Source organism: Chanodichthys erythropterus, chromosome 12, assembly GCF_024489055.1.
Source record: "Chanodichthys erythropterus isolate Z2021 chromosome 12, ASM2448905v1, whole genome shotgun sequence".
NCBI lineage: Eukaryota > Metazoa > Chordata > Actinopteri > Cypriniformes > Xenocyprididae > Chanodichthys > Chanodichthys erythropterus.
Window position 1 is genome coordinate 37626346 of NC_090232.1, and position 27227 is coordinate 37653572.

Consider the following 27227-nt stretch of genomic DNA (forward strand, 5'->3'; position numbering starts at 1 on the left):
AGTAAAACCAGCTAAGTCCATGTGTGCTTTTTTTACAAAAAACTCTAAGTCAACCTCTTTGTACAACAAGACATAGTAAAATGTCTGTTTACTTGCTACTCGTGAAATCCTGTCATTGCCACTATAAAGCCTTGTTTACACTGTACATGTCTGCGGCACGTCACGGCTCTGGCGAGGTTTTGTTGCGTCCTCACACCAGGAGCATTTTAGGAGCGAAGTGACAGGATTCGCGAGACCACGTGATTTGCCTGTCCTACGTTGTTTTTCTTGATTTTTTTTCTGTTCTAACATGGGTAAGTTAAATGTTTGTTTTTTCCAGTTTAATTCTGCTTATTGTTGTGTTTTTGCTATCCCACATGAGTCTGCATGGGGTGTTTATTTTGAAATTGACAGAATTGTAGTCTTAATTTTATTTTGTATTTATCAAAAATAAGCGCCTATCTTTAGCGAAGTGGCTTCTGGGATGCTTCTGAAACATGCCGCGGCATGGCTGGTGTAAACAGAAGCATTGACTAGAGTGGCCGCACATCAACTCAGGTAGCCGCGTCGCAGCTGTAACGTGCCGCAGACACGTGCAGTGTAAACAAGGCTTAATGATTTACATGATAAAAACATGATAAAAGCCTGCAGCTCAGCAATTGAAAGCTGGCTCATATGATTCAAATCGAATCATATAATTCGATTTGCGCCTTCTGATTGGTTCTTATGTGGACTTAGAGGCTTTTGCTAACAAAGAGAAGTGGCATTTAGCACTTTCTGCCAATGAACCGGTATTTGTGAATGGGATGGCACTGGGATTTAGCGGATTTGAAGCAAAAGTATTTGATGAATGTATACTAGCATTCGCTCAATATCATTATCTCATTTTTGACGGAGGTGGCTTTTAGTGGCTTTTAGTGGCTTTTGCATCTGAAGTCTTTATTTTTCAACTGTAAAACAACAGTCATGGGCAACTTGTGGACAAAAAAACATGACCTGGGCGAACAGACTATGCATGGTTAGAAAAATCAGGCTGTGCATACAGTTGATGACGAAAAAACGAAGGATAATTTGGGCTTTATAAATAGAAAAAAAAAAAAATTGTATTGTTATTGACCAATTTTACTTATAAATGCAGTAAGTCTGAATCAAAGCAGTAGTTAGTGATCAATCTGAATCATTATAGTAAACAAATCTAAGGGGGAAGGTTTGTGATTCTCCCATTATTAGATATTTATGGTTTCAAAAGCAGCATCTATAAAGGTCATGTTCATTAAACAATTATGGGTGTTTAAAATAAAGAAGGGACACCATTTGTTGATCATATTTAATGTATTTTTTGTACAGAAACCTTTTGTCATTATCGTTTTTTGGATATAAAACATTCCCCCAATTACCAATTTTGTAATCTAAAGACATCTGACCTAAATTGGCAAATGCTTTTACTCAGAGCGAGATGCACTGCATTTAGGGTATTCATTTTTTATCAGTTCATGCATTCCCTGGTCTTTGAACCCAAGATCTTGGCATTGCTGGCATCATTCTCTTCTGTTTAAGCTTTTCTATAGTGATATGAAACATGCAACCTAGTAATGTTATATTTAGGCTTAATGACTGCAAGCAAAATAAAATAATGATGAAGTGCAGTACTTAACAAATTGCAAGATCTATTACTCAAAATAACATTTCAGTGGATTGTTAAGGATCCACTGAAATGTTATTTTGAGTAACAGATCTTGCAATTTGCCAGTGGATCCTTAACAATTCACAGTCCCTGTAGGAGGCATGATTGATTGGACCTTTAAAAGGTGAAGTGTGTAATTTCTGCACCGCAAACAACACATAATGGTATTGCAAAAATTATTGCTGATTTCCAAACGGGCTTCCACGGTTTAAACAAAAAGGCAATTCCACCGAACAAAGTTGACATATCAGGATTTTTAAAGAACCACTGAATCAAATACCCCTTTTCCACAACATGAACCAGGTGCTAGTTCAGAGCCAGTGCAGATGCAGCACTGATGCATCTCGAACAAGCCTTCCATCAACAATGGCGGACGTTGATGTTCATGGCTTTGCAAACCTACATCGCCATCCAAACATCGGCAATCCAACGCATTCATGCAGCTCCCATAATTTGTATAGACGGAGATTACAATCGAGCTGCTATTAGCTCGACTAGCTGCTATTTAAAAAATGGCAGTCACAAGTTTCGGCTCATCTTGTTGGCCAAGGTAACCCCGCCCCCAGCCCCTGACGCAAGCGATTCTTACTTCAAGACCAGCAATGTTTTGGTGCTACTTACGAACCACTTTTCCGATACATCCTGAACAAGCCTTCCATCAACAATGGCAGACGTTGCATTACTATTGTTACTCGTGGCTTTGCAAACCTACATCGGCATCCAAACATGGCCAATCCAAAGAATTCGAGCATCTCGCCGTAATTTTTATAGAACCAGCACTCAAATACCCCCTTTCCACCGCACGAACCAGGTGCTAGTTCAGAGCTAGTGCTAGTGCCAGTTCAGAGTTGGTTCAACTGACGAGCCTTCTAAGAACCAGTGAGCCAGAACCAGTGAGAACTAGAGAGCCAGCACAGAGCCAGGTTCACACGTCATTGTATGCATCTCATATTTCACAACAAAGCTAGTGCTGCAGCGCCAAACACAAACACACCAAGCTTGTTTGAGATGCTTCTCGCAGAGCGATCGGCGCATGACATCAAAGCACTGCGAGAATGATCCAAAAGCACAAGGAGTCGTATGCTCTACAAACACTCCCACGGACCTGCGGCACTCCAATGTCACCCACCGAATCGGTCCGCTCTGTTCCAATGCATCTCGAACAAGCCTTCCATCAACAATGGCGGACGCATTGCTACTATTAATGCTCATGGCTTTGCGAACCTACATCTGCATCCAAACAAGGTTTGCCATAATTTTGTATATAGACAGAGATTACAATCAAGCTGCGATTAGCTCGATTAGCTGCTATTTCAAAAATGGCGGTCACAAGTTTCTTGTTGGTCACGTAACCCCGCCCCCAGCCCCTGATGCAAGCAGTGCTTTCTTCTAGCCCAGCAACGTTTTGCTGCTCCTTACGAACCACTTTTCCTGGTTCGGAGCTGGTGATTTGGGTGTCGAAAGACAAAGAACTGACTTGAAACTAGGCTCTGGCTCCGAACTAGCACTCAAACTGCTTTGGTGGAAAAGGGGTAAAAGTGCACATTAAACATTCTAGCACAAATAGTTCCACCGTTTACTGCACTTTGTTATTCTTCTAGTTATTTACCTATAGTTGCTAATGAATCGGAAGTCTTGCACATTCACAGAAAACAGCTTACATCCACATTGCAAAATAAGATGTAGGTAAGCATTGTGGCACTATAAAAACATTGCTGTTTTAAGAATGCCAACCAGCCTTACATAGCATGAAGTTTTGGGTGGGGCTATCTATTTTCTGACCAATGGCAGACATGAGGGTGTGTTGAGGGAAACCTGTTTGAAAATTTTTTTTAATCCTTTTTTTGTTTTGCGACAATACTTGTGGCACAAAAAAAAAAAAAACACTTCACCTTTAGAGTGAAATTATGGGTAATTAAGTAAACACCTAAGTTAAAGTGAAATTATGGGTCATTTTTCTCTATAATTTTAAGGTATTTCTCAGTCTCAACATTTTTTTTCAAAGAAATAAATAGTACTTATATATTGAAATGTATGCTTAAAAGCATACACATAGAATAGCATACACTTTAGTTGTATTCCATAGCCTAAATGCAGCTGTTTTACTTTACATGGAGGAGGTCACCTCAGGGGGGCCGATATCTTGAGATCACATGAACATACTACTTATTAATCTCAGCAAAGTGCCTGATATTGGACACTTTTTCTTAGGGAATAAATTAATCATGGCTGACATAATATGTATATTTCTACAATGATATCTGTGACACAAAACTTCTGCAAACAATGCTACACATTCACACTAATATCAGTCAGCCAACATAAAAATTTTAAAATGTTACATAAATGTACATGTGCAGCTTTTTATCTTTAGGATTTGTAAGTGATTTGTCCAGGTTTGGAGGAAATCACATTGCAGCTATCACTTTGCAAAACAAAAAAAGATACTTACTTAAATTTCGCTTTATATAAATTAAACATAAATAGCATAGACAGTCTAAATTGTGTTGTGAGTTTTATTTTTATGTAAACGGAGTTTCTAAATGAGTTAACACCTGCAATTATGTGACAGGTAAAATCACGTTGCAGCTAAAATATAAACATAGCCTAAATTCAAGATAACAAATATTACCTAAACAATACATTAAGCTAAATAAATGTATATTAAGTTACGATTATTCTATAAAAAAGTAGGACAAACATTCATTTTGCAAAACCAAGTGTGAAAACTCACCCAGTGTTTTGATCAGTCGGAGAGATTACAACCGGTACCTCCAACAATTCGTTAACACGACGGTCTATGTTTCGTATTGTATACGTTTAAAAACAAAACATCAGCAAACGCAGATTCAGTTGGTAACGTCTTTATCGTCACGCAACGGAATCACGTACAGTCACACAGACAGCAGCACAAGGTGACTGACTGTAGGCTACAGTGAGAGCGGGCTGACAGCAACTCTACAGTGTAGTTTGGTTGGTGATTCGCGCTCTCGTCTTCTCCCCTCCAACGGTACAACAACAGGGGGAGGAGACATGCTTTTCGCGGGACAGCATGAGAATCGAATATAAGCTCCTCCTACCTCCACTCGAACGTTTTTTCAAACGCGTGTTGTTTGCATGTTGAATCTAAATGTCCGTTGGTATTTTAAAATCCATAACGGTAATAGCCTACAGGCAAACTCGGTTTCTCACTGGTTCAACCGTGTTCTCATCCACCCATGAATATTTTGTTGGGGTTCGTAGTGAATAGTATGAGAAATTTACGAAACGATCGACAAATAGTGTTTTTTAGTAAGTGAATTTTATTGACATTACCTACCGTTAACGCCTTTTAACAACCAAGCTCGAGTTTTGGTCGTACACAAATCCTCGTTTCAAACCCTTTCTGAACTGTATTCAGTCAGCTTTCTAAATATTTGTAAATTATGGTGCATTAAAATTCGAGTTATCGTATAAACAGCCATTCAGTACTGATTTATGACGAGTGCTGCGCGGTATAAGGTTTTCGGACATGAACATAATTTGTGTGAGTTATTTTAGTGAGGAACCGGCTCATAAGAGTCATTCGTTCGGTGCTGCGTTTCCCAAAATCATCGTGAGCCCAAAATTGATCGTGAACGCCACCAATGTTCTCTACGATCAAAAACGTTTTTTTTTTTGAAAACGCAGCCCTGGTTGTGCTGTATTTGTCGATCCACTAGAAAGAATCGACTCAAGAGTCATTCGTTCTAGAATCGGAGTAACGTTACCGGTCGTACTATTTCGCGCTGTTTTCTTGTGGCGCCGCTATGCGTTAACATTTAGCGTAATAACTGCACTAATGCCGCGATGAAACCGCTGCAGAATCAGAATACAGTTCTACTGACGGTTCTCAAATGTGCATTGTACTGTTTCTTTTATGTTTAAGAGCCACCAGCTCTTGCTCTTCATGTTTTTACTTCTATTTATTTTCTCGAACAGTCACTCAAATATTAACAGGGAAGGAGGGCGTGAAAGTGGGGGTGGGGGACTTGTGGTGAGGGGGATGGGAGCGTGACCCGTGGGAGGTGTTGTCTGCACATGCAGGCTCAATTTTTTACATAGCCTCTTTTTAACAAACCTGAATAAACAGAAGAAAGGTTAAAAACAACCAAGTTTTCACACACCCTTAGCAGAGCCGTTCAACGGTTCGCAATGACTATATATAGCAAGTAGGCTTTATTTTCGTGAAGGTCAGCCATTTTGTTGTCATTACTTGCAGCATGTGAAGCACGAGGATTTCTGTTTGAAATGTCTACTATCTGCAGTACCGCCTGCGAGCTGTTGGGGTGCTCACAAGAGAGACGTTTTATGTAACTAATATTAGATAAGATTCACTGGATCGGGGTCTATATTTGTATACACATTTATTTTAATTAAACATTACAAATAAATGATTAAAGAAGTGATATTTTAATTTCACAAATTTAACAGCCCCTTGTTTTCCTCTGCACCTAAAGTGCTGAACAGTTTCAGCTGGGCTCCACTTGATTGAGAACTTAAATTCATTAAGTTAGAGGAGGTAAAATGTGATCTGACAATACACTGACTAACCTAAAGAACCTACTTCTCTCAGATCATAGAGTAGGAAGAACATTTGGCTCCGCCTCCTTTTTCAAGCCAGGCACAAAGCTCTGAAACGACACTCGGAGAGACAAAGACGACGGTATTTCTGTATCGTATAAAAAGCCACGATAAATAACACTGTTAAATTGAATATCTCTTCAAATCAATTAACTCAATGCCAGAGGTTAGGGGAGAGTGGGGGCGGTTGCAACACTTTTTACAATTCCTTCAGTTTCTCAGCGACTGTTTGTATTAGAAAGACAAAAAATATTTATATTAAACCCATATATGTCACCTACCTGCCCATACTGTTGCAACATGTGTACATGTGATAATATGAAAGTAATTTGTACTTAAATGGACCCTGAAAAATGTTGCAACTGTCCCCATATATGGGGACAGTTGCAACAGTACCGAGGGGCAGTTGCAACAGTCATTTAGATGTAATAAAACTCATACTTCTGCATCATTTTTCAAATCTTTTTTTTTAGTTTATTTGAGACCAGAGTTCATTGAGTTAACTTTTTAAAGTAAAAAACAACCAAGTACACAACCATGTAACACCTTTGTCAAAATCCCACAAACTGATTTATGTAGGCCCAACTCAAATGTGATTTTCTGCCTAATAACATCAACTCATGCAGTTCTGACGGAAGAAGAAAACTAGAGCAAGCTGTTTGCATGTGCACAACTCACCAGCACATGATGTGGGTGTTTGCCAGTGTGTTGCTATGCATTTGCAAAGTATTTTTTGTTGTTGTTACTTACTAGTCCCTCCTTCAAAGCCAATTTGAAAATCATAAATCTGAATATCATATATCTGATCATTTGCAATGAGACAGCATAAATTCCTCAACAAGATGCATAATTTGAGGCAGTTAGAGTGAGTTAGGGGTTTGCTCTAAACACAGACACTATGCATGAGCCATATTAATAGCGATGCATGGTTTAGCAAAGAGACTAAATGAATAAATGCTAAGAAATACTAAGAAAATATGCACAACATATCCAAGCACAGACCTCTAGCTTGGCTACAATATGTGCTATTTCTCTAATATGCAGTATATATGCGCATTTTCTGATGATGAACTGTATGCCTTTAATATCTTAAAAGTTGTTCAAAGCATTTCTAAGGATATTGATTTTCTGAGATGGTGAATGGGAACATGTTTTGTGTAACATTAGCAACACAGTATTTGCTGTTTGATATCGTAGTCAAACAAATGCTAAGCATATCAATTATCGTTATGTGACCTCACTGTCCTGCCATCATTGCTTACTACAGCAGCAGCTAAGGACAGAATAGGTAGAGGGACACCCCTTTCTGTTGTCCTTTTCCTGTAAAAAAAAAAAAAGTTGTCCATACTGAAAAAAACAGAACAGAAAATGTAGGATACACTGCAGAGTTTGACTTTTAAAAAAGCAATTTGCTGAAATACAAAGAGGAGATACCTGATTATTGAAATATGTTCTTTATCAAACCACTGAATTGCCTTTTATATAAATTTTTATCTAATTGTCATTATTATTGTCATGAGGAACAATTGCAACACCATGTGGGGACAGTTGCAACAATGCGTTGCAACTGTCCCACCCCCTGGCAGCCATCTTAAAACTAGTGATGCTAGCCTAACACATTAGCTTGAACACATTGTACCCAAGTCTGTTAAGAGCTAAGAAAATGCACATTCAAACTATAAAACTATAAAAAACAATACTTAAACAGTTTAGACAGTATGACAAAAAATCTAGTAGTAAAAAAAGTTACTTTTTTGCCTTGAATTTCAGTTCTCCTATAAGGAGGTTTAGCATGTAGCTGTTAACTTCCAGAAAGAAGGAGGGGCATACTGAGCATGTGCAGTAGGAATGTCATGACTCTAGCTCATTCCTAATTGGATAAATCAGCAATGTTGCAACTGCCACACGTTGCAACTGTCCCCACTCTCCCCTATTAAAGAGCCACCAAGCGAGGCGGAACACGTAAAGAACACGCTCAAAGGAGGTACATGATAATATGAGGACAAGTTTAAAAGATTCATCTAAACAGACACTTATAAAAGGGTTTTTATTAAGTCAAAACCTAGTTGCAGAATTTGACATGAGTCATAAGACAAGAATTCGGATGGACTAGCAAAATGCTGTGTGAACTGAATAGAGTAAACTGATGTGTTGTTACGATTCAGTATCGCGCCACCCAGTGGACTTTGTGAATACTGAAGCAAATTAGTCTTTTGTCATACAGCTCACCCTACTGGCAAATTCCGAGACGACAGTCTTCTTTCCGTTTCTGTTTTATACATCAAGAGAAACAAATAACTGCTGAACTGTCAAAAAAGAAAAAGACAACTGGCAACTGTTCTTAGATGCGAAAAAAAAGTCAAGGCAATCATGGCAAACATGTTTATTAAATTAAAACATAAGTATCGTAATAAATAAAACATAAATACAATATAAATAATGCTTCATAATTATTGTTCAAAGGTGTTTTATAATTCCACACCAGCATTAATTAAATGTGATATGAAAAAGATGAATGGTGAACTGATTTATGATCAGTATGAATCTGTAAGAGATTCCTACATAATGTATTGATCTGTGCAGAGATGCTATTGTGAGATGAAATGTAATGTAAAAGTAATTACACACAATTTGAAATATTGGCACACATGGGATATTAAAAGGAAAATTACATCACAAGGCAGAAATAACTATTACCATAGGCAAAATGATGAGAAAGCTTTGTTAAACGCAACTTTTGTACTCATTCACACAAACAGACAGACTCATACAAAATGTGCTGAAGGAAAACTTCTTGATTTGTAAAAGGAACTGATCATTTTTAATCAGCATTCTTTCAGATTCTTCCTGAAGATTAATTGGCCACTGGAAAGCAATGTAAACGCAGGTATTCGTTTAAATTGTTGCGCTTGTTTGGAATGATCTGTAGGAATATACTTCAATGGTCACTTCAGAGTCCTCTGAGACTTGCTTTGGCAGAGTTACACAGCAAAGGTAAGAAGTACTTAGAGAAACACTGCTGAATCCTTATAGGGCCAAAGAGATGACACTTATTAAAACACTTTGCATGTTAGTAGGCTTACTAGAGTATGTTCAATCGGCATAGGTACTAAAAGTGTGCTAAATATTTTAATAAATAAGGCCCGTTGAGTAAGCTGCAGATTGCAGTGGCAGTGCAATCCCCCTTCTAACTATATTAAACTGCTCAAATGTGTCTAACAGAGGTTGCAGTAGAGGACGGAGGACAAGATACAATTATCACGAGCTCACTAAAAACAGCATAGTGAGCAGCTGGGCAACTCTTTTTCTAATTTTCAAAGGTTGTGCGACAAGAGATGATGACAAGTTCCACAAAGGGTTAAAAGGAGTATAAAGACTAAACCTCCACAGCGATGAGATCTTCTGAACATGCACAGTTGAAATATTACAAGATGAATCTTTGTCTCCTCTCGCATCCTTACTATCCTGCTTTTTTTTTTTTTTTTTCTTCACAGGTTGCTTTCTTGTGTGTCGTGGCCAGAGGAGGAGATGGGATGCAGACCTCCGTTAGCGTTAAGCCTCTTGGCACGGTACGTCTCGTAGTGGATGTTATGAGTGACCTCCTTTAGGTCCTGGAGGTGAGATCTGAGTATATGAAAACATCGTAATTAGTGTTGAGTGTTTTTGGAAATATTTCATAAAGACTGCAAATATGCATTTTTAAAATTATTAATAAACATTGATATATATATATATATATATATATATATATATATATATATATATATATATATATATATATATATATACACACACACATCACTAAATGACTGAATAAATAATATTATATACACTAGGCCTACTGTTCAAAATTTGGGGTTGATATGATTTTTAAAAGTCATCTCTTAGGCTCACCAAGGCTGCTTTTATTTGATCGAAATTAATTTGAACAATATATTAAAAAATATATTCCTGTGATGCAAAGCTGAATTTTCAGCATCATTACTCCAGTCTTCAGTGTCACATGATCCTTCTTCTTATTATTAATGTTAAAAACAGTTGATATTTTTGAGGGAACTGTGATACATGTTTTCATGAATAGAAAATTCAGAATAACAGCATTTATTTGAAAAAGAAATCTTCTGTAACATTATTAATGTCATTACTCTCACTTTTGATCGATTTAATGCATCCTTGCTGAATATTAATATCTTTTAAAAAAATCGTATTGACCACAAACTTTTGAATTGTAGTTAATACAATACAATATTAAGATCATTATAAAAATAAAGTTGTATACATCACCTAATCATGAAATCACGAAGCAAGGAGAATTCGCAGTGATTTGGGTTTTCAACTACAGGGATGAAAAAAACTTGTTTTGTCAGAAAACATTCAACAACACAACAATATACTGTACACCAGCAGTTCTAAAAAAATTTTGGTCATCATGCCACCCTTTAAACCTTTAAAAAATATGACGCCCCAGATGGTGATAATAAAAGTGAGCTCTTTTGACAGCGCCTCACGAAATCAGTTTTCTCCCCCCCTGCAGTACCTGTAAGCCCCCTCTGGGGGGCGCGCCCCACACTCTGAGAACCACTGCATGTAGACAAATACAAATGCACAAGGTTTACATTCTTTATATGAAGTACCTCAAGAAGTTACATTGAAATGTGATTATTATGAAATAGATGCTGTCCTGCCCTAAGTACTAACAGGGTAAAACAGTGCTAAGAACAGACAGAAAACATGTTTGCTTTTGTAACATTTTGAGATTTAATTAATTATAAAAAGTCAAAAGGTGACAAATAGCACCTGTAGGGACACAGTAAAATGTGTCATCTGATAGAAAAAGGGATTAAAATGCCTTGTGTTCACATATGTGTATTATTTTGTGCAAATCTATATAATGTATAAACCTAAAACATAATCCTCTTGGAAGCAATTTCGGTCCATGTTTCGAATGCAACATAAGCTGATTTTCTGCAGGGACAGAAAAAATTATGGAAAATTACCCAAATATTTTTTAGCATTTCACACACATCACAATGATGAACTTGGCAAGAAAGCTTTTGTGTATGCAGCCCCGTTTGATTGGAATCACCTTCAATCGAAATTGAACTTAAACAATTTGCTGTCTTTGGATCAATTTAAAGTAGTCATCCGGCCAATGGAAGATGATTCAATGAAATGTAATTGTTTTTAACTGTGTGTGAATGGTGTAAATCTGTGTTGAAACTAATTGTTTTGCTGCTCATATTGGCCAGGTCACTCCTGTGAAAGAGATTTTTAATCTCAGTGAGTCTTTCCTGGTTAAATAAAGGTTAAATAAAAATAAATAAATAAAAAATGGTGATGTGCAAACTCCGTTCACACGTATTGGGGTTCAGTAGGGTTAAATTGGAAATCTGTTATTCAAAGTCTAATTTAAACCCAGAAACAAACTAACCTGTAGGATTTTGACAAATTTAAAACATATTTTATGGAAAAATTCTTCAGAATTATTTGAGATTCTGCACTATTTCTATGTTACTAATCAAATGAGCTAGTTTGTAATTGATCAAGTAATGTTTTATCATCAGGTTTCAAAGGGGGGCGTCGGTATGGCACAGTGATTAACTAGAAAAATTAAAAATGGCACTTCATTACAAAAAGGTTGCCGATCCCTGATCTAATAGAACTGAAATAAATATTATTCTGCCCACTCACCCTCCACAATTCCCCAGGCTGTCTTCCTCCCTAAAACTCGTTTGCCATTGACCTGGTACTCTTTATCACTTCCTACCACGGCAAAGGGCATTGTCTCCTGTAATGCACAGATTTAATGGGACAAACATAATGTGAAAACACATTGACCAACAGATGAGAGATGAAAGAAGAGATAAGAAAAGGAACAGCATACGTGCAAGATGTGAGACCTTACCCTGATCTTATCATTATCACTCTTATCCTCCATGTCTTCATCAAACTCTTTCTGTGGATAACACTCGATCCCACACACTTCCAGCTCCTTCCTCACCTGCAAGGGATTATGGCAAACCCTAGTTAATCAGTGTAGCTTGATAATAAATCACCCTGTGAATCAGTCTTTCATTCTCACCTTTTGTTTAAATTCAGTTTTCTCTTCAAGAGTGAGCGTGTCCGATTTGGCAATGACAGGAATAATGTTGACCACACGACTCAGATGCTTCATGAACTCAATATCCAATTGGCGAAGCCTGAGAAGGGGAAATAAGTGTGATTAATAGACTGATATAATGAGATTTTATAACAGGGACACTGATCTGCCTGAGGTTCACAGTTTGACTACTGCAGCTCATTCAAGCATTCAGAACTTTACTGGCTGAAAGAGGAGCACTCATGCACATGGTCTTAAATCAACACAGCGGCTTGACTTAATTAACAAATCTGCAACTGCATGCATTTTTCGATTATTGACAAATAATAAAAAGAATGTTGAGAGATGTGAATACTCTGAAGAAGCACACAGAAACCCAGATGTCTTATTGCTGTCTACAGTACACTAACATTACTATATTTCTTAACACACTTACACTGTGTATACACCGGACACGGGTGGCACGATGCTACACGACAAAAGACATTATAATCAGTGATGTTGTCTACGGTGGATGTGGCGCGACGTGAACGACAAATCTCAGACAGTAAACTGATGCTTCGTTCTATTTATGACATACTGGCAAGAAGGACAAATGCTTTGCAACAGGCGCTAGACAGCATAGACACAGTGTTAAAGGGATAGTTCACCCAAAAATGAAAATTGTGTCATCATTTACTCAGCCTCATATTGTTGCAAACCTGTATGAGTTCCTCTCTTCTGCTAATCACAAAATAAGATATTTTGAAGAATGTGGGTAACTAAACAGTTGATAGACCCCATTGAGTTCCATAGTATGGACAAAAAAATACTATGAAAGTAAATGGGGACTATCAAATGTTTGGTTTCTGACATTCTTCAAAATATCTTCTTTTGTGTTCAGCAGAAGAAAGAAGCTCATACAGGTTTGGAAGAACCTGAGGATGTGAATTTGTCTGTGAAGTTTCAGCTCAAAATACCCCATAGATTTGTTTTTATTAATTTTTTTTAACTGCCTATTTTGGGGAATCATTAACTATGCACCGATTCAGCGCGCGGCCCCTTTAAATCTCTCGCTCCTTGCCCCCCCAAGCTCTTGCCAAGGTAAATTCAATTTTTGATTCTACGGCATCTTTAATATTTTAAATGTAGTAAAATGCTTTTCAGTACAGTCTGCAATATGCTTTAACCATATTAAAAAGACAATAGAAGTAATTATGAAATAAAAGATGTACTTAAGTCAGAAAAGCACTCTTAAGGTCAACTAATTGTATTTGATATGAATGTAAACTATAATATTCATTTAATTACAGATAACATGCAGTTGAGTGTCTGAAAACATTACATTCAGTTCAAACACAAGTATTCTTTTAAAGTATATTATTTCTTTAATAAATACTCTTTTTAAAAGTATACACACTATGTGAGCTGTTTTACATGGTATGTGTGATAAAGTAAAATATGTAAACTCACGAGTGTCCAGTTGGGGATATGAAGTACAAGCAGCAGTGCACTCGGGTATCAGGGATGCGTTTCTTGCGAGCAATGTTGACTTCTTCCTTTAAAAACTTCTCATATTGTTCATTGATGTATTTGGATATGGGCTCCCAGCTAAGAACATAAAGGAACAAATCAACGTTGTGGCATGTGGAGAGTTATGTTAGAGTACGTGAAACTTTGAAACAAAATTAAACCAAATAGAAAAAAAATAGACTGGAATTTTTCTTTGTGAAGGCAGTAAAAGAACAGTGTTAAAGTTTAGGTAAGCTTAGTTTATTCATGGCAGACAAAAGATTCAATCAAAAACAGAAGATTCAACACCCAACACAGCAGCATTTTGTCTGAGGCATTTGTATGACTCAGAAAAATACTGTCACTTTAGTGAGACCCTTGGATGTGATCGCTGAGGGCGACCTGCCAAACCAGACTCACTTGGCATCTCTACCAACAATCTGATTCTTGTCTGTGGAAATTAAGTGCGAATCTGGAAGTCAAAACACTGACCCTCACAAATTGAGTGTGTTTTTGATGCCATTTAATAGCAGCTGACATAAATTCATGTCCTCTGTTCCCCATATGCAGTGATGCAGAATGCATTTTGGATAATTTGCAAAAACTAAATTGATTGAAACTAGCTATCAGTCCTCTGGATTGAACAGAAATCACACAATACTCACCAATTATCGTTGTTGATTTGGTCTCCAAAGCCTGGTGTATCAACGACTGTTAACTTCATCTTCACCCCTCCTTCCTCAATCACTGTAAAATCAACATTTATCACAGCTACAAATGCAGCATGTTAGATTACAGTGATTGTTTCTCTTTAAATACCAAAGTATAACATGGGCTCAGACGGGATAAGACAGGATACAGTGGTCCAATGTCACAAGATAACATTCTTAAAGGTATAGTTCACCAAAAAAAATTTAAACTCTGTAATTATTTACTCACCCTCATGTCATTCTAAACCTACAAGACTTTGGTTAATCTTCGAAACACAAATAATTAAAAAAATGTATTAATGTAACCTAAGAGGTTTCTCTAGCTACAATGAAGGTCCAGGTAACCAAAACTTAGTCCACATTCACATACTGTCAGTTTTTTGGGATTGACAACCGCATTTACTAACAGGTTTGAGTCTCGAAATATCCCGCTGAAGGTGAGTAAATGACAGAGTTGTCTTTTTTGGGTGAACTATACCTTTAATTCAGACATGTTTATGTAACACAATGTAATGATGATATAAAATATTTCCATCAGATTCTAAAGACACCCATTTACACATCCTACAACTTTCAGAACAATATCCCACAGGGTAGACACAAGGTTAAAACCTGAAATATATTTAATATCTAACCTGTTAGTGATTTTTTCTGAACTCCATTTGGATGCATATCATTTAGTTTGCCAGATGTTGACTTACCTAGGGGATTCACCATCAGCTGGCCTCCTAACTTGCCCTGGGCACAACATATGCCAGTCTAGACACATCTTACTCATAAGCACCTGTGCAATAGGTCCCCACTGTGCTACAGGCCCTGATGTACTGATTACACAAGCAGGCAATAACTGAGTCTTTCTTAATTATCCCACAATGTCTATTTCTATCAACGTCTGTCCTATAGAAAACAGTGGATAAAACCCAAAGTCCCTTTAAGGCAAGTCATTTCTGTCACAGTAACTGTCTTGTCCCGGTTGTTTTGATTGTCATGTGCTTCGCCATTCCCGCCACTCATCAGTCATCATGGACACCAATCACCCTCACAGCTGTTTGTCATTTCCATTGTGTATTTTAGTTCCTTCCTGTGTTCAATTCGTTGTCCGCCAGTATTGTCAATGTCAAGGTGTCAGTGTTGCTACCCATTCTTCTGTGTGTTCACTAAATAAGCTACGTTTTAGATTATCTTCTTCTTCCTCGTCTATTTGCCTGCAGCTGCCCGTGATAGAATACCAGACCTAAAATGGATTACACAAATAAGTTTGAGCCACGATTTTTATTTGTTCACTCAGAACTTTGTTCATCTTGCCCTCACCTGCCCCTACGATGATAAGACCCTGATGTAGTTGTTCTGGATTGGGGCAAACTATCATCATCCCATGGACCTCCCAGACACCTCTGGACTCAACTGGAAAGAAGCCATCATCCAGTGTCTGGACAGTGTACATCCCCGTTCCAGAGCACCACCAGACCCAGAGCCCTTGTCGTCCCCAGGGACCGCGGAGTACTCGTGTGATATCCCCCCACACAGATGGAGAGTTAACCCCAACCGCGACGTGTCAACCTGAACCCGAATCTACGCGGACAGAGGTGACCCTCGACCCGGAGGAGGATTCTCAGCTAACGTCTGACCAGGAGTGTGAGCCCACGACATCTGCGGATGAGGGAGAGACGACCACGGAGAGGGAGGACTGGCTGATTGACTTCAGCGAGGATTCAACTCCCACCCATAGTATTTTCTATAGACTACACAATGAACTCTGTCTTCCTTACCGTTGCTCTGCCCATGCTGACGTCACCGCAGTGCTCAGCCAGTCCTCCAGTCCCATCGCTGCCGGATGGCCACAGCCCTGCGCCATCTCCGGGGAATCCCTGTGACGTCATGCCGCAGGTCGTACATCCATCAGCAGCGCCCAGGCAAGAGGATCCTGTGGCTTCACCTCCCACCATCGACCTCTTCACTCCATCTTGGCCTGTCGACCTGCCGGCTCCGTCCAGGCTCCTCCCACCTTTGGTTCCACCAGAGACTCTCCGACTCCGGTCTCCCTCATCCGGCCGGCTCCCCCTTGGTTACTCGTCCCACCTCTTCTGCCACGGACTTGCAGGCCGTCCGTTCCACTCTGTCCCTCCACCCCTACAGCTACAGGGGCTTCCTCTTTCCCCTCAGCGTCACCTCAGCCCTCGAGATCTCCAGTTCCACCTTCGTTGATTGTCGCCATGACGTCACCAGGGTCTCCTAAGCCTGCGACGTTGAGGGAGTTCTCCAGCTTTCCGTCTGCGCCCCTGGATCCATCTGCTGAGTCTCCGTTGGTCATCCCCCAGATGCCGTCAGACCGCCCAACACCATCTGGGCTCCTCGACTCTGCCATGGACTGTCGGTTCTGGGGAGCTCTGGGTCTGTGCCATCGGCCTTCCACCACCAACGCCGCCAGGGGATCGTTGTCCTCCCTTCACCACTCCATCACCGTCACTCCATCCACCTCCAGAACCCCCTCCAGCCCTCCCTTAGATGTCCCTTTACGGCGCGAGGACGTGCCTTACCGGAGGGGGATGTGCTGTCACAGTCATCGTCTCGTCCCAGTTGTTTTGGTTGTCATGTACTTCTTTGTTCTAAGTTCCCGCCACTCATCAGTCACCATGGACACCAATCACCCTCACAGCTGTTTATCATTTACATTGTGTATTTTAGTTCCTTCCTGTGTTCAGTTCGTTGTCCGGTATTGTTAATGTCAAGGTGTCAGTGTTGCTACCCGTTCTTCTGTGTGTTCACTAAATAAACTACGTTTTGGATTATCTTCTTCTTCCACACTATTTGCCTGCAGCTGCCCGTGACAATTTCACTCAGCGGCCATCTTTGAAACTCCTCTCGGGCAGCTATGTCAGTCATGCAAGTACAGCCATAGGCGGAAATCGTGAAGGATTTCCCCCCCTTAACAATATCATTAAAATCCATGCTGTGTATTGTAAATAATATAATGATATAGAGCTGCACAATTAATCATAAAAAGATCACAATCTCGACTCAAGCACCCACGCAATCTTATTTTATTAATGTCAACGATTTGCCTGCGTCTTTTAAACCTTTGACAAAATCATACCGAAACAACAGCAGTTTTGAACCACACAGTAGCTATTTCTGTGTTACAAATATTCAAATTATTACAGAAGTACTGAGAGAAAAGTTTAAAGTTAGTATATAAATGTCTACGATAGTGATCAAAATATAGCAAACCACTTTTGAAACTTACTTGGCGTGTTAAATAACAGTTGTATCTATTACATCTTATTCCACTAGGTGGCGACAAGTGACCGTTAAAAAATGTATTTGTCATTGAATGATTCTTTCAAAAATATTAATTCATTCAGTAATGAAACAAGTATTTATTAGTCAGTCATTGAATTCATTCATAACCATTTTTTAAATAATTAATTCAAACATTTTCCAGAACTCAGAACCTCTAGTAAAATTTTGCTTAGTTGTATATCCAGAATTGTGGGAGATTCGTGATCTCTATTTGAAACCAAAAAAAATCATGATTCTCATTTTATCCAGAATCGTGCAGCTCTATAATGATATATACTTTAAATAATTGTGCAAGTAGGAAAACAATATAAACGAAAACAAGGCAAACATGAGTCCCCCCTCCCTAGCCTAACAGTGCTTTGGTCCACTGCGAGACCTATTCCACCATATTGCGTTTTTCACTTTTTTTGAGACGCTGTTACATGTTTAGAAGTCATGATCGATATGCTCTCACCATGCGAGACAGATTTAATCTCCACAGTCTTTGGAATCTTCTCATCACGACTCCAGCCTGTGCTCCTCCTGCTCACCTGTGACTTGAAGAGAGTATTCACTAAAGTGGACTTCCCAAGACCACTCTGACCTGGAGAGAGAAAGCAAGGAGAAATTGTAAGAAACAACAGTTAATTGGGAAAAACTATAAAAACAGAAACTTAATCACTCTCCCACCCACCAACCACCATGATGTTGAAGTCAAATCCTGTCTTCATGGTCTTCTTCCGCATCTGCTCGATGATGGTGTCTATACCGATGTATCCAAGCAATGCAGATCCTCGACCTGACCCTTGACCTTCACCCGCCGTTCCTTGGGGTGAAGGCAAAAAGGGAGTGCCAGAGGGCGGTGCCACATGAGAGGGCTTAGCTGGGACGGCAGGTTTAGGTCTCACTTCAGGGGGCACAATTTCTGACATGTCTGTGTGAAAAAGTGAATGATAAACATTCAATAGATTTAATCAGGCTAGATGTTAATACACTATAAATTCTGTGCCACCTTTGACTCTAGCAAACTGAGCATAGTTTTTTGTTATGTGGTGGTCATATTTAAGGTGCTGCACATGAGAAAATTGATGAGCATTTTTTAATGCTAAAAACATTTTTGCATGTGAAAGTATTCTACATAGCAGGTACAATTAATTTTGTGTCAAAAGCATGTATCCCTGTGAAAAAAATGTTGGGGAATTGCCTATTTATACAACCATGCAAATTATTTGGCTAAAGATTAATCATAAATTATTAAAAGATAAAGCCAGACAAATGTACTACTACAAATCCTACCACAAAATATATAACTACCTTCAAATATTCTGAATAGTAAACTTTTAAATGCAATTAATAAACAGTAAAATATGACCTAAAATAGTTTTGTTTACATTAATATTATATTAGTGATAATAATTTATTTGAAATTATTTAAAATACTTTTATTTAAAATAGAAACGATATATAAAATATTCTGAATACAACTTTTAAATGCAAAAAAATGCAGCAAAATACAATTTAATTTTCTTTTTTATAACAATATTAGTTGATAACATTATTTTAAATGCAAGTGGTATAACTACATTCAAATATTCTAAATATTAAACTTTTAAAGGCAAAATAAGACTGATTATATTGTTGTTTACATTAATATCTATATTAATATTTTTGAGAAGCCATATGGCCCTATGTCATATGCTATTTTCAAATTACACTGTATAGCAGAAATCTTGAAATAATAATTTTACCTAATTTAAGTCCTATTTCTTCTTCCCTAAAGGACAATTTAAGTACAGTGGCACAGCTTACCCCACTCTTTACTACTCTGTTTTGCATGTACAATATGTGGACAACAGTGAATAATTTGGCTCAGAAAGACAAAAACCTGTGTATGTTATTATGTTTTAGTGCTCCTATTTCCCAGCCTAGTCCACTTTAAATGCTCCACTGAGTTGTCGGCCTATATTAACACCATATGCCACCCAAATAAGCAACAAATAATGAATTATTACAGAAGCACTCAACAAATCTCTTTATCGGATTAATCACCCACGGCTCGACCTTTCCCACGCACTAAGACGCTCTTTGAACACCAACGTACACACAACACGAGACATTTCCTTCAAGCGACACTGCGTGATGTGCGTCTTTTTGTAGAGAATAATAATAATATTACTCGCATTTTAAACGTTTCTAGCTGTTTATAAATCACGTGGAAACCAAAACATAAGCATATGTGGGTACATGCACTCATAATCTCCCCGTTTGTTCGTGTATTTACCTCAGAGGGATTCGTGTGATAACGAGTAATCTTCCCACTTACCAATTTTTGTTTTTGTAGCGATTGCTGGATGTATTTTATATTCGTCCTTTTTTCTGCCCCTCTCCGCTGTTTTACAGTCTATTAAAGTATAAGTAGGCTAAGGCAGTAGTTGAACAGGCGTTAGGGAATGATCATGTGTTCAGGTACCTCTCTCCCTCTTTTCTTTCACTCTGTCTCTCGCCTTTCTATTCGCAGCTCGATGCACCTCATTCCTTCCTCCACCCTTTTTTTCGTTACCAAGGAAACTAACGGGAGACTGGGGGATGCAGCGCGCATGCTCAGTGCGCGGGTCGAGCTGAAATTAGGGATTCGGGTCGTAGGGTGATTTTTCCGACAACTGTCTGTGATTGTTTTAGCTTGTTTGTACAATTATTTATGTAGGCCACTTTAAGTATTTACTGTTGCATGTATCAAGCAGAAAAAATAGGCTGTGTCTTATGATTAATTACAGGACTGGTGACTAGTGTAAAACAATGCGACTCTCGTTTTTCCGTTTCCAAAATATATGACTATCAAAAGGATACATTTCCCCTAAATGTAATGTTTATGGAGCAAAATAATAATTATTTACTTCATACTTATTTTCCAACTCTCCTCTCTTCATCCTACATTTTGTTCTCATTAAATATCCTGAAATACATTATGGAAATAAAGTCTGTTTGAAATGATCCTAAACTCACAATACCACATAACTTTAATTTTAATTTGCACCTTTCGTGTCATCAAAACTCACATTTCACGGCTTTGTAGTCCTGTGCCTGCCTGTCTCATGCGCTCTGTTCACATGTAGAGTGTTTGTGGCGTATGCTGACGCCACTGAAGTGCCGTTGAGAGTCAGTGTGGCTTTTACCTCATAACAGGGTTATCTCAATGTGTTTAGACAGGCCTGTGCTTGATGATAAGGCAGAGTGCCCATTGCGCATGCTACCATTTACAGTTTGTCCTTTGTCATCTGTATTGTGGATTACATTCAACGAATACTTTATATGAATATTTGGGCTTCTGGTTCATATATATTGATTCTTGAGCATTTACCCTTTTGGGCAGTGACATCACAGTCTAATCACCAATGTTTATGTCACATGATCCCAAAGAGCAGTCACATACAGGGCCTTAATCTAACTTTTTTGGCTGGTGGCTTAAGAAAATTTACCGGCCATAAATATTTTTTACCAGCCAGGTTAGAAACCGGAAGATTAATCCTTATTAAAATGACAAAAGTTATTCAGTCAAGAGCAATGAGTGATTGTTCTTTGTCATTTGTTTTTTGGGGGTAACGCATTACAAGTAACTTGAGTTACATAATCAGATTACTTTTCCAAGTAACTAGTAAAGTATTGCATTACTTTTTCATTTTACAACAAAATATCTGTTACTTTTTCAAATAAGTAACGCAAGTTACTTTTTCACATTTATTGACTGACAGCTCTCCTGTCCTCATGTTGAGAGAAATAAAGTGCAGAGGTGTTGTGATCGCTGTGTGAACGTGATGGTTATTGTAGTTCTAGACTAAATGTGAACATGAATTTACTTATCTCACTTGCATAAATACATTCAGTATTCCTCAAAATGAATAAAAACTGTGAAATGCAATCTCAGAATTTTATGCAAACCTGTAATAATTAACTATATTAAATTACACAAATATAATTTATATATAATCTCACTTTATTAACCAGTGTCTTCGCTGCTGACCTTCAATGATCAAATTCAACCATACTAATAAGCAAAAACTACTTTGAAATGAGTGTTAAACGTCCTTCTCCTGTATGCTATTCTTCTTTATTCCAGAATGGCAGCACAGCTGAAAGGTTTATTGAGCAGCGCCCTCTACTGTACAGGTGTAAATATGCATTTCCTTCAGCCTGAGGCTTTTTCATTTCACTTTTGGTGTGAAAGGGTCTTAACATTTGCCAAAAATAGAACTTTTTTTGTTGTTATTAAAAAAGAAGCAAGCCTAGCCCAGGTGAGAAAAAGTAACGCAAAAGTAATGTAACGCATTAGTTTTCATAAAAAGTAACTAAGTAATGCAATTAGTTACTTTTTTAGGGATTGCAGTATTGTAATGCATCACTTTTAAAAGTAACTTTCCCCAACACTGTTGACATTATTTTGTTTGAATATGTCTGTTCAGGCTCATGAAGAAGACATGAAAGAGATTCAGTACTCAGTATTCGCGCACTGTCTGAGACGCGGATTTCTGGGCGCATGCTTCAGATGTTTGCGCACAAAAAACTTCACACAGCATGTGAGTAACAAATTGTGTTCCCTTTTGCGTATTCTTGAGCTTGAATATTTAAAGGCTTAAACTTTCGTGACGATACAACACTGGCCCGTCAACTGTCCCAAGCGTCGTTCACATTTGTTCACATTCATGTTCTCACAATTTTGCGTTGTTACAACTGGCCATTGACACTATTTCATATACTAGCCGAGTATATCATACTTAGCAAGTTTTAATTTTAGGCCCTGATGACATACATATGCTGGTTGTGATATCTTTCCCACTTACTCACAATTAGTGATAATTGTATACATTCATAAATATTAGAGTTGCAGGCCAGTATCAGATTCCAGACAAATATGCAAGTGGTGCTTGTTCATTTTGCCAGGTCAGTGCAATTCAGGTGCTAAAGTGAGCAATTTTTAAAGGCTGATGCAGTTGCTACAGTGTTCTGGATGGTTGCTTGTTTTCCTTAGCCACATGAATTGATGTGTCAATTTGAAGTAACATATTATGCACCAAAGTAAAATATTTAGGCTTAATGAGTTTCAAATCCCTAACCCTAAGTATGAGAAGTACTAACTGTTATTCTCGCCCAAACATGCACTACTCTCTGATACGTAATATTTTATATGCTAAGATTGTTTATACAAAATGTATACTATATTTGGGATGTCTTGAGTCTTTATATACAATCCTTCTAATGCAATTCCAGTAATTTTTCTTTGCACTCACCTGTAGACACGCATTCTTCAGGGCAGGACTGTACGTCAGCTCCACTCCTCTTGCCTGCGGCTACAGATGGCTGTAATGGTGGGGGGTCTTCTTGCTCTCTTAACCACGGGTGGGTTACTTCTCTAAATCTGTCACAATCTGTAGTATGAAGTGTGTTTTTGGACTCTTGTTGTTGATCTAGAGTGAATGGACACTGCAGCATGCATCCAGCAATGGAACATTCCAGTATTTCAGAGTTAGTGTGTGTGCTTGGGCTGCCAGAGAGGTCCGGGTGAACAGTGGCATCATGTTTCTTGCCAACAAATTTAGCTGGACAACTAGTAGCACACTTTTTGTATAACCGTGCACCTCTGTATTTTCTTCCGAATCTGTAATCTTCATGCAAGGTCGCTTCGCTTGAAGAAGATTTAGAAGAATCTGAATCTGAAAGGTTGCATCTATTTTGAGATGAATTTCTAACATCCCTTCCTGTGTTTGCTGTTTGGTTGGAGGAAGATCTTCTCCATGCCTGAGGAGTTTTGAAGTATGTAGGTCTACTGTCAGATGTTCTTTTGATCACTGGTCTACAGATTCTGCTCAGCTGACCACATTCAGTGAATGATCTGGGACTCTTCAAAGGGAACTGGAAGCAGCTCATTCGGCCGCACTGATCTGATGCATTATTGTAATGGGATGTGATGACGGACGTCTCTGTCTCGGAAGCTGTGGACTGCGGCCTGATCTTTAGTTTAGACTCTTGGTTGTCATTGGCACTGGTTTGATTGTTTTGGGAGGAGTTAATCGTGGTGTTACAGTCCTCTGAAGCTCTGTTTTGCCTTGTTGATGAGCTTGATGAAACCAGTTCACCGTATTCCTTTGGAGAACTTCCATTTTTCAGTTCTTGAAAAATATCCTTTTGGCTTGTTGTAGCTTTAGGTAATGAGACTGGATTTGTAGGTGTTGATTGTTTGTAAAGTTGTCTCTTTCCTTCAGCTGAAGCTTGTGGGTGGTTTTGAAGTTTCTGACACATCATGGTAGGTCTTATTATCTGCTTGGCTGCCCCTAACATTATCTTTGAATGAATGGGCTGTTGTAACTTTTCTGAAACAGCAGGATGTCCATCGCTCTGAATTTTTAGGTTGTTCTCTTCACTGCTTCCCTTGATCTTCTCCAGATTAGACAAGTGGGCAGCAGAGTTTATAATCCTCCCTGTTTTAATCAATCCAAGCCGGATTCGAACTAAAGTAGGGTCCTGCGATTGGCGCTTCTTTTGATATCCGGTTAAATTTTGTGGTCTGCTTTCACTTTTTTCAACATGTCTGAGATTTTTAGGGCTTAAGCTTTCAACCGTTGAAGGCTTGCTAACTTGGTTGCAGATGTTCGAATTTTGTTTTAGTTTCTCTTGCGGTTGAGGTCTGAATGGATCTTGTTGTAGGCCAGTTTGCTTTTTGTGACCCCTCGCGTTGGTTATGGGGATTGATCTGACGCTTCTCTCAGTGGATGAAATGGGTGTAAATCTAGATATTTTGCTGTTTATTGGCCATGTTTTACCACGGAAATCAGCAGAACGTAATGGTTTGTCTTTGTCAGTTGGTAACTGTCTAATTGTTGTCTCTATTTGAGAAATGGTCTTTACTGGCTTCAATTGTGGTGAATTCAGGGATGTATCCACTGTATTGATGTTGCTGTAGAACAAAGAACAATGGAAAATGGATGAGAGGCGTTAGGTTTGATAAATGAAACAAAATAACACTTTTGTCCAAATTTTTCAACAGTGTAAAACGTTGTAAAATGAAAGACATTAGCAATTATGTAATGTTTGGAAATGACAAATGATAATGTAGTATACTGAGACAGGAGTTTTCAAACTGGGGGTCCAAGGACTCCTAAAGGGGCGCAAGAGGGTTCCAGGGGATCCGTAGAATTTGTAATGATTTTTAGTGTTCTGTGGGAGTCAATGGGTCCCTACAACTGTTTGGTTACCCTATTCTTCAAAATGTATTCTTTTATGTTCAGAAGAAAAAAGAAATGTATACAGGTTTGGAACAACTTGAGGGTGAGTAAATTATGACAGAATTTTCGATGGACAATCCCTTTAATAATTTGCTTCAGTACAGTAACAATAAAAAAGTATTAAATTTTGCAAACAGCAATGATATCACATTGTTTCTCACACAGTATGAATGAGTCTTTATATTTTAGGGAGGGCGGTTAGTCATATGCAAATTTGGGGGTCCTTGGCATCAAAAACGTTTGAAAACATCTGTATTGAGAGAAAAATACCTGGTTGAAGAACTGTGCGTCTGGTTCTCTTGTTCCAAGCTTTGGCCGGTCTGACTGAAGGAGGAAATGTGGATGGGCTTTTTTAAGACAACCGAGGGGGAAAGAGGCATGGGACAGGGGGACACTCTAGTGGGTGAGGTAGATGGGTCACATGTGGGACAAGGAGACAGACGAACAGGAGAGTAAGATGAAATAAAGTGGGACGATGGACTGAGACGAGAAGGAGAAGAGGATAAAGGTGAGAGACGGGAGGGAGAGGAGGCTGACATAACTGGACATGGCGAGAGACTGGAAGGGGAAGGAGAAGTAGGGTCAAAACATGGAGAGAGTCTTGCTGAGAACAGAGAGGATGTGTTGAAGGAAGATCCTGTAGGTAATGTGTTTCCAGTTGGGTCTTGCTCCCCTGGGTTCATTGCAGTATAAGACACAGCCTATGAGATTTCAAATGTCACTGTAACTAAAAAAGAACCTTGACTAAATAAAAAATAAGACTAACATAACAAAAAAGGATTCCAAAGTAAATTTGTCCATTGAATCTAAAGAAAAGGTGTTGGATTATCCTACTATGGCATATAGTGAGTACATCAAATTCTGAAAGTGATATGTAATATTACTGACCTGTGATCCTGTGGCTTGTTTACTGGAAGAGAGGAGCGAGAGAATGAAGGGGGAAGAGTGCGTCAGGAAATGGTGGGTACTAGACTTACATTCCCTCCATTCTTCTCATCTGAAGCTCCACTGTCTCATTCACCCACTCTCTTCACATCATACTCGCTAAATGGCAAAATTTGTGAAACTCCAAAATCAAGTGGAAACATGCAGAGGAGAACTATTTCTTGACCAGTTTGTGTTTAATATAGTAATATTTCCAAGAGGGGAAAAAAACAGGCTCCAATTGATGATACAATTATCCACTTTATTATGAATGCCATTATTATGTGTGATTGTCCAAAGTATGATTAACCAACAATTTAACATTGTTTGAATCCAAGAAACATTGCATTCTGTTAATGAAAATCAGTGTGCATCCAGATGCTATACTGACTAAAAATAATGCAAGAGACACAAAAATATTGGCACATAAAAACAACTATTAAAACACTTCCAAGGCCTCGGATAAAAACAGTAGCCCACAAAAAAGACTATAATAACAAAGTTTTTTTTTTCATTTTAAGGGCCGTTTAGACATCAGTTTTCAACTAAAAACGGAAAACTTTTTATGCATTTTGGCCATTCATTTACACGACAACAGCATTTTGGGGGCCTGAAAAAGTAATTGTCTCTGTGTAAACTACAAAAACACGAATTTGTGAAAGCGATGACGTCATGCGCATAAGTATTAGCCTACATGTTCATTCTGTTTGCGCGTAGACAAAGTGATATCGCCAACTACTGGCCTGGCGTGAATAATACAGCATTTTTAGACGTTTTCGTGGATCGTTTCGACAAGGCTGTCATCTGTATGCAAAAAAAAACATTTCCGTTTTTAGTACATCATTGTCGTAACGTACCCTTAAAGACATTGCAAAAGTTAAAACATCTGCAACAGATGATACAACTAAAATGGTGTTATTAAAAAGAACAAGTCTTGAATATAATTTTAAAACATGGCAGATTTTTATATCAGCAGCTTGTAACTGCTCAGTTTTAGATATTTCTACCATTATTTGATGCCTAATGACAATTATAGCATTTTGAGTAGTTCAGTATATATTGATATTGAGTATATGTATCTTGTGACAGATTTTCCAGATTTTTCAGGCATGTTCACAACCCGGAACATGACCGTCATGATCTGGAAACATTCCATTTTGTTTGTTCATTGTATGTAATGTGTT

General features: G+C 38.4%; 2 protein-coding genes across 7 annotated transcripts in view; both read right to left on the bottom strand.

Annotated features, from left to right (window-relative positions):
* atf7ip (activating transcription factor 7 interacting protein) overlaps positions 1 to 4647 on the bottom strand; it is a 43206-nt gene extending 38559 nt beyond the window's left edge. The window contains exon 1 of the mRNA XM_067404899.1: positions 4398 to 4647. The gene's annotated coding sequence lies outside the window, so the exon portion shown is untranslated. The remainder of the gene's footprint in view (positions 1 to 4397) is intronic.
* A 3993-nt stretch (positions 4648 to 8640) lies between these two features.
* LOC137031481 (neuronal-specific septin-3) lies at positions 8641 to 26068 on the bottom strand. Of its 6 annotated transcripts, XM_067402457.1 has the most exons (14): positions 26008 to 26068; positions 25390 to 25820; positions 23128 to 24791; positions 18540 to 18779; positions 18321 to 18449; positions 14522 to 14603; positions 13818 to 13955; positions 12348 to 12465; positions 12171 to 12266; positions 11957 to 12053; positions 11167 to 11230; positions 10803 to 10846; positions 10550 to 10601; positions 8641 to 9889 (listed from the first exon to the last, which is right to left on the bottom strand). In XM_067402457.1, exons 2-14 carry the CDS (start codon positions 25800 to 25802, stop codon positions 9754 to 9756), a joined length of 3273 nt encoding a protein of 1090 aa, XP_067258558.1. In that variant the 5' UTR covers positions 25803 to 25820; positions 26008 to 26068; the 3' UTR covers positions 8641 to 9753. The 6 variants fall into 6 exon arrangements, with proteins under 6 accessions (XP_067258558.1, XP_067258559.1, XP_067258563.1 ...); XM_067402459.1 differs by lacking the exon at positions 11167 to 11230 and having other exon boundaries at positions 9753 to 9889; XM_067402458.1 differs by lacking the exons at positions 10803 to 10846; positions 11167 to 11230.
* Positions 26069 to 27227: the final 1159 nt, after the last annotated feature.

Bases quoted from the DNA above. Each gene is read 5' to 3' on its own strand.
- LOC137031481 (XM_067402457.1), bottom strand. From the start codon at position 25,802: ATGAACCCAGGGGAGCAAGACCCAACTGGAAACACATTACCTACAGGA. The intron at 18,780-23,127 runs GTGAGTGCAAAG...TTTTTCACACAG, and splicing joins TGAAGAATGCGTGTCTACAG to ACATGTCAGAAATTGTGCCC. The intron at 9,890-10,549 runs GTGATGTATACA...TCATATACTCAG, and splicing joins CTTCGTGATTTCATGATTAG to ATCTCACCTCCAGGACCTAA.